The sequence below is a fragment of the Stegastes partitus genome, unplaced genomic scaffold, assembly GCF_000690725.1.
Source record: "Stegastes partitus isolate 25-593 unplaced genomic scaffold, Stegastes_partitus-1.0.2 Scaffold1371, whole genome shotgun sequence".
Lineage (NCBI taxonomy): Eukaryota > Metazoa > Chordata > Actinopteri > Pomacentridae > Stegastes > Stegastes partitus.
In genome coordinates this window covers 155,638-163,257 of record NW_007579102.1, presented here as the reverse complement: position 1 = coordinate 163,257, position 7,620 = coordinate 155,638, and the positions used below count along the sequence as shown (strand labels likewise).

Sequence of the window (7,620 nt, the reverse complement as noted above, 5' to 3'; positions counted from 1 at the left end):
AGGCCTTTAAACTGCCTGCTGTCTGACGTCCTTGAAAACTTGCCACGATTGGATCAGACCCTTCCTGATGTGAATAAATTCAAAGCCAGTGGTGGCAGAGACGTCCTGATTGGTCCTTTAGAAGAATGAGCTGTGGTGTCTCCAGAGGAGGAGCAGAGTTTGGGAGCAATTTACAGAAGTATATGAGAAGTTGTAAAGCATTGTTGTCTCATGTTTGTTCTCACAGCCTCTGCAGTGAATCAACATTATTCACATCGAACTTTGAAAACTGTTGGAAGACTCTACGAATTGATCCAGAAGTGATTTTTTGACAAAGCCTCCTGGTCATCACTGTTACAGCAACATCAGTGTTTGACCAGAACAAAGACCCGAGTCCAGAGATATCAGCCGGTTCACATGACTGTCAGAGTTACAACCTAAACACTGTGTGGTCTGTGAGTGCTACCTTGACGATGTTGTCAGGGAAACCAGGTCTGCAGCACTGCAGGATTCTTCGTCGTACTTGGACCAAAGTCTTCCTCAGCAGGAACTGAGACACCAGCTTTGGAGGGTCACATGCTCCCTCCATGTTCCTGAGGCCGAGGACCAGCAGGCTGAAGCAGCACAAACACATCACTGTAATGTGTTCCTCAGCACCAAGAGTGTCCCTTCAGCCTTTAGCCCTCTGATCTCTGAGCAGTTTCTGGGTGATTCTTTAAGCTTCTGTCTCATTTTAACTCACTGTGGTTCATGTTTCTCTGCAGCATAAAGTCCTGCAGCTCTGTGGAAGCAGAGCACGAAGGAGGAGGAGAGAGAACTCAGTGATGTCTTCTGTCAGCAGGACTCAGAACAAAGGAAACTCGAATCAGAATTTATGGCTGATAAATGGTGTCATTTGGGAGATTTTTGATTTCTTTTGAAATCTGCTGGATTTTGAGATTCAGAGGGTTAAAGTTGTAAGAACCAGCCTTCATGTTCTCAGTCTGATGATCTAAAACTCAGTCTCTTCAACCGCTGCAAAGGTTCATTTTTAGCTTTTCGGCCCCCAGCAGGAGGCTTTTCACACAGGACACGGCACCAACGCTGCGCTCTGAAAGCCATTCAGGTATTCCGGCAGCGTGCAGGCCGGTGAGGTCAACGCTATCACGTCTAAACGCCAATAACCAATAGAAACGAGGCATCTCACCTGTACAGAGTGCGAAGTGGGGAAAAGCTGCTACTGCATGTCTGAATCCCCCTTATCACAAGACAGATGGACTAGCAAGGCTAGTGCTAATGATTGCTGCTTAGCACGGGATGTCTTCGCTGTTGAAGTATTTGCAAAAAAATGAAAGCTTTCTGCTTGAGAGGATGGTGAGTCGCCTCACTGGAAGCTTTGAAAACTCTGCCTATTTTGCTCGCTAGTCCGTGACGCCCCACGATCTGAGCTGAACCCCAAACGCATCCTGTGTGAAAGGCCTTCAGCAGGGGTTAGCAGCAAGTGTTTACCAGTCCTCGGCTGCAGTGAACGCCGCCGTCCTGCGGGGGCAGTACAGGTCCGGGTCGAGGCTGACGCAGGGCAGCAGCTCAGGGTAGAGAAAGGTTGGACGGGTAGCGAAGATCCAGGCCAGTTCCGACGGCATGACGGGGAAACATCGCACTGAAACAGAGTCAAAGAGGCGGAGTTACAGTCGGCACCACAACCTGCTGCACCTCCTATGATGCTCTGCTGTAGATTACTCACTGTAACCTCTGGCGTCCGGTAGGCGGAGCTGCGGCCGGTAGCTGATGGGAGCCTGTCGCAGCTCCTCCAGCAGCTGCAGCGCCCCCTGCAGGTTGGAGGCTCTGAAGGCACTACAGAAACCAGGACGTTCTGCAGACCGCATCAGCTCGCCACGCTGCGCCAACAGGTTCAGCTCGAACTGACGGGTCACCACAGAAACATGGAAACAATCAGATCAGAATCAGAACCACAGACACGATCAGTACCTGATTCAATAAATACAAGTAAAGGTGTTACTGTGTATTACCAGGAACTGTCTGCTGGTCTCAGCCTCACTCTGCAGTTTGGACACAGGTGAGGACAGCAGGTGGACCTGAGTCAGCAGCTGGACATGCTGGGAGACAGACAGATGAGAGAGACAGGTGAGAGAGACAGGTAGGTGAGAGAGAGACAGGTGAGAGAGAGACAGGTGAGAGAGACAGGTAGGTGAGAGAGAGACAGGTGAGAGAGAGACAGGTGAGAGAGACAGGTAGGTGAGAGAGAGACAGGTGAGAGAGACAGCAGAATCAAAGGACAGACACTTAGTTTAGCCCTAACCCACTGTCTGTCTCTCACCTGTCAGTCTGTGAGCCTGCTTCATTTATCACCTGGAATGTTTTCCAATGAACAGATGAGTTACCTGGTGGAACTTCTTCCCTGTTTGTACAGGTTATACCTGCTGTGTACAGGTGTGTTCCTGTTCAGGTGTGTACCTGCTGTAGCTGCTGCTGCAGGCGTCTCTTCTGTTGTGCGTTCAGCCTCAGTGTGTGCGGTTCTGTACAGTGTGTGTTACTCGGTGTGTGTGTCTGTCTCCTCCTGATCAAAGCCAGTTGTTGCTTCACAGTATGCCGCCCTGTGATTGGTCCGTCCTCCTGCTCATCTTGAGCTGCCGCTCTGAAGCACAAACACACAAACATGTGTTCATGTGTTGTGTTACATACGTTTGCTGCTGCTGGTGTGTGTTGTGCTACATACGTGTGCTGCTGCTGTGTGTCTGTCTGGACAGCGTGTGATTCCTCCTGTGGCTCCTCCTCCTCCTCGTGGCCTTCATCATCCACCTCCTGTCCAGCCAGGTCCTCTTTGAGCTGAGACACACACAGGTAACACAGGTGTTGGTATACTGATGAACAGGTGAGTAAAAGCATCTATGCAGGTGTGATGAGTGTGTTTACCGTTTCAAAGAGCTCCTCCATCAACTCGTTCACCTCCTTCTCTGCACAAAGAACAAACCAACATCAGCTGTCGGTCATTGATCAGTTAAAGAGGTAATCAAGTTAATCAGCTAATCAAGAGACAGACTGATAACTTTAGCTCTGCTCATCAGTGAAACAGCCGTGTGTGTGTGTGTGTGTGTGTGTGTGTGTGTGTGTGTGTGTGTGTGTGTACTAACTGGTGATGCGGACAGCCTTGTCGTCACGGTAATCCTCCAGATCTGGTTCGTCGTTGTCAGCCAGGAAGTTGTACTCTGGATCATCTTCATCATCACACTCCTCTGACAGAGAGAGAGACAGTTAGGAGGCTACAGAGGCCGAGGGCGAGGATGACTTGGACTCGAGCCGCAAGGGGACCTGCTTGTTATCGAGTTCACACAACATGAACAATGCTCACCTTCGTTGTCCACGTCTGAGCTCATCAGGCCTCTCAGCCAATCAGTCCACTCCCTGTCCTCGTGGGCGGAACTGGAGTCATACATGTCAGGCGTGATGTCAGGAGCACGGAGCTCCGCCTCCAGCTGTCCAAGTGGGACATCCCGGAGAGGACGCTTGGACCGAGTCCGGTACGCCATCAGACCTGCCTCATCCTCTGACTCAGACAGAGGCTGATAGGGAGACTGCTAATCAATATCACTGGTCTACACCCATTTTGGTGTCAACGTTTTTCGGGCTGATTTTGGACAATTGCAATGTGCTGAATCCAAATATTACATGGTTTTGCTCAACGAGGTCAAAATTTTGATTTGATGAAACATGCAATTTACTTGTATTTACCTTTACAAATGTTTACGCTCATCAACTTTTGGATCATTTAGCTCATGAAAAGGATTAGAAAATGAAAATTTTCCTTTAAAATCCCATTTCATATGAGAAATACTAAAATAAATCAATCGCTAATGTCAAAAAATGTAATCGATTTAGTGGTAAAATCGATTTTTCTAAATTGAGTTTGCATAAAAACCTGACCTGATACAGAAAAGTAGATCTCATGTCTGGATTCAGCGTCGCCAAAATGTCCGAAATCAGTTAAAAAGTCCTAGACACCTTCAAAAAAGTATTGTTTTGTAACCCAGTGTAATCAATGGTCAAATCATTCTCTACCACCCATCCATCATCTCTACACCTTCATCCTCACCAGGGTCATGGGGGGCGGAGCCTATCCCAGCTGACTCAGGGTGAAGGCAGGTTCACCTGGACAGGTAACCAGTCTATCACAGGGCTACACTTAGAGACAGACAACCAAGCACACTCACATTCACACCTACGGACAATTTAGAATCACCAATTAACCTCAGCATGTTTCTGGACTGTGGGAGGAAGCCGGAGAACCCGGAGAGAACCCACGCTGCACGGGGAGAACATGGAGACTCTACGCAGAAACGTCCGGGTGCCCCCACCGGGACGCGAACTGGCGACCTTCTAGCTGCGAGCAGTGCTACGAACTGCGCCACCTTGCAGCCCCATTCTCTACCAGCCAGTCCTAAATATCCAATAACTGGTCCTGAAGATCTACCAACCAGTCACGGAGCTCTACAAACTGGTCCTAAAGACAACTCCTGAAGGTTGTTTCGATGGTCTAAAAGCTCACACATGCTTTGTCTCAGTTGTTCTGTTAGCAAAGTGTTGGGAGTTACCTGGTAGGGCTCCATACAAACAGCTAGCTCCTCCTCCACAGCGTGAAGCTTCTCCAGGAATGTGCTGTCAGTCACTGCTCTAGGAGGCGGGGTTTTGGGTGGAGGAGGAGGTCCCATTGAGACAAGCCCCGCCCTCAAATGTCTGGATCGACTCCGAGAAGTCTGAGTGGAGGAACATCACCAGAGTGTCATGTAGGTTTGTTATCGTTGTTCTGTCTGACTGAGGCGGTTGTTGGGTAATAAGCTGCAGTTACCTGCCAGGGGCTGCAGCTCTCCTCCTCCACTCGGTTCAGGCGACTCCCCCTTGGAGATGACGCTGTGCTCTCCATGTCACTCTCCTGGAACGTCTGCAAACACACTGATCAGTAATCAATAATCAGCACGAGAACATTCTGCAGCCAGTCAGAGCAGAGCCTCACATCTTCAGCTGTCTCATCCTCCTCCTCCTCATCTGGATGGTACTCTTCATCAGAGGAGTCTTCTTCAGCCAGAGGGATGTCCACGAACTGAGGAGCCTGAAGACAAACAGCTTCAACTTAAATAATGTCGACCAGCTCAAACAGGAATCACTGGTTTAAATTTAAAAAGATCAAAAATCATTTGAATTCTTCAGTGTGATTGTATTTAAAAAACACAAGACAAATGACATTGGCAGTAAAAATTGTATTTCTGTACAACGTTTTAGTAAATTAATTTATTGAAATCTTTGTTAACACCTTGACTAAATGTTTCTCACAGTTTATTTCTAATTTGTACGGTTGTAAATAAAACAAAATTTAAACTATTAAAAAATATCTTAATAAAATGTAGATTCTTCTTTTGTGCAGCACATTGTTCAACATCTTATTCAATCATTAAAAAAAAAAAAAAAAAAGCTTAGAAATGTTAAAAACTACAACAGACTTGTTTTCAAACTTCCACCCATCCATCATCTCTACACTAAAATAATTTGTTCATCCTTCATCCTCACCAGGGTCATGGGGGGCCGGGGTCTATCCCAGCTGACTCAGGGTGAAGGCAGGTTCATATGTTTTGAAGTGTAAAATACTTTAAAACATTTTGAGATTATTTTAAAAACTGTTAAAACATTACTTTAAGTAAGTGAAATAATTTAAATGTGTGCTGAAGGACAGTCAGGTAAACAACAGGTGGACAGCGTCCTGTTAGACCTCTGACCTTTACCTTGTGGGCATCGCTGGTCTTCTTGATGGGAGAAATGTTCCAGGCTGGAATCACCTGACAGGAAACAGAAGCGTCAGAATCGGTCTGTTGTGACTGAAGATAATAATAAAATAATAATACATTCCTTTTATATAGCACTTAATATAGAAACTCAAAGACGCTTTACACAGCAACAAAGAAAAAAAAAAGATAGAAGATGGGACTGTGAACACACTCACCACTCCTTTCTCCACCACCTCTTTAAACTTGGATCGAGTCATTTTAGGCTCCTGAACAGAAGAAGACCCTCATCAATAAGCACAGGGGAAACACATTACAGAGGTTCTGAGAGCTCCGATTGGACGACAGATACACACTCACAAAGGGAGGGACGGCCTCTGTCTCGTTGATGGCGGCTTTCATCATGGCCACCACGTGCTCGTTGGTGATCACCTCCTGCAGGTCAAAGGTCAAACTTTAACATTCAAAACATCCTGAAGCTTCAGAACATCAAACTCTGAGCTCTGTTTGTTTGGTGCTGCAGCAGAACCAGAGAATCCAGGATTATTTCAGTTAGCCTGATTTACAGTCAGCTTATTTCTGGCTCATGAAGCACATTCAACATAGTTCAGGCTCATCCTGGGAGACTAACCTGGTCCAGATCAGGCTAACTGTCAGGTTGAATGTCCAGCTAACTTAAAGCTAACTGTCAGCATAACTGTCCAGTTAATCCTGACTTGGTGTTTAAGCTCCTGTTACACTGACTGACAGCTAAGTCCAGTTTTTGCAGCTGACTCTGCTCTGCAGCTACATTATTAGATTTAAAATCTATCAGTCCAGAAGTTAAAATTGATCTCATTATTAATTTGATTTAGCTTTTATCTATCGTTGTTTTCCTCGATAACAACATGAATAACAGACAAAAAGTAGCTTCTGCTGTGTGATGAGAAAACCGGTTTCATAAACAGCTTCTATTTATTGCAAAGAACAAAGCATGTTTTTCTTGAACACCACCAGGTGTGTTAACTCACGTGGATGATGTTTCTGACGTTCACAGTGGTCAGGTTGTGTTGTTTGGACTTTGTCTCCAGTGACTGATCCAGCTGTCTGTCAATCTCCACATCCACTCCCGTGTCCTCCTCGTCACTCTCCGAGGCTCCGCCCCTCTCCTCATCATCAGTCACTTTCCGGCTCCACTTCCTCGCTGCCTTTCTCCTCGCCGCCTTCACCTCCACCTGGCTGTCCTCTGAGACGACAGAAGCCAGCTGTCAGTCAGGAGAGACAAACCTGCCTTATGAGGACATTTCTGCTCTCTGAGGACATGTGCATTACCCATAGTGATGACGAGGCTGGAGTCAGTGGCATCCTCCATGACCAGCAGGTATCCTTCCTCTTCCTCCTCCTCCTCGGCTCCAGCCCCTACACAGGCTCGAGGAGGCGGCAGCAGCAAAGCATCATGGGAGCTGCTGCTGGAGTCGGTGGCAGCAGGCTGCAGTTTGGATGGGCTGAGTTTGAGGCGTTTGCGGGCTGGGTTCATCGTGGAGAAACATGACCTCTGAAGTCTGAAACAGTGACATCAATACTGTGATGTAAATATTATCTGATAACATTTACAGGACCAAACAGTGAATTATTGAGCACAACAGAAAGCTTGCAGGAATAACCTGGGAGGTTTCAGGTGACATCTCTCCATTAGTTAGAAATTAGAAATCAATCAGTTACTTAAACTCCAGGCATGTCTGAAGGACATAAAGGTCTGGATGACCTGTAACTTCCTTCATTTAAATTCAGATAAAACTGAGGTTATTGTATTTGGCCCTAAACACCTCAGAAACTCACTATCTGCCCAGATAGTTACTCTAGATGGTATCGCCTTAGCGTCTAGTTCCAT

At 46.8% G+C, this 7,620-nt stretch overlaps 1 protein-coding gene across 1 annotated transcript in view; it reads right to left on the bottom strand.

The window, feature by feature from the left end:
* The window catches only part of gon4la (gon-4 like a), a 19,987-nt gene that overhangs the window by 7,955 nt on the left and 4,412 nt on the right, over positions 1-7,620 (bottom strand). Inside the window, exons 2-18 of the mRNA XM_008299024.1 lie at positions 7,062-7,291; positions 6,761-6,975; positions 6,111-6,185; positions 5,969-6,019; positions 5,751-5,804; positions 4,988-5,083; positions 4,823-4,915; positions 4,569-4,730; positions 3,329-3,539; positions 3,111-3,212; positions 2,893-2,933; positions 2,696-2,805; positions 2,434-2,614; positions 1,989-2,075; positions 1,703-1,880; positions 1,468-1,618; positions 446-593 (exon numbers count right to left, since the gene is read on the bottom strand). Of these exons, the coding sequence (XP_008297246.1) occupies positions 446-593; positions 1,468-1,618; positions 1,703-1,880; positions 1,989-2,075; positions 2,434-2,614; positions 2,696-2,805; positions 2,893-2,933; positions 3,111-3,212; positions 3,329-3,539; positions 4,569-4,730; positions 4,823-4,915; positions 4,988-5,083; positions 5,751-5,804; positions 5,969-6,019; positions 6,111-6,185; positions 6,761-6,975; positions 7,062-7,266 (2,160 nt within the window). The 5' untranslated portion in view covers positions 7,267-7,291. The remainder of the gene's footprint in view (positions 1-445; positions 594-1,467; positions 1,619-1,702; positions 1,881-1,988; positions 2,076-2,433; positions 2,615-2,695; positions 2,806-2,892; positions 2,934-3,110; positions 3,213-3,328; positions 3,540-4,568; positions 4,731-4,822; positions 4,916-4,987; positions 5,084-5,750; positions 5,805-5,968; positions 6,020-6,110; positions 6,186-6,760; positions 6,976-7,061; positions 7,292-7,620) is intronic.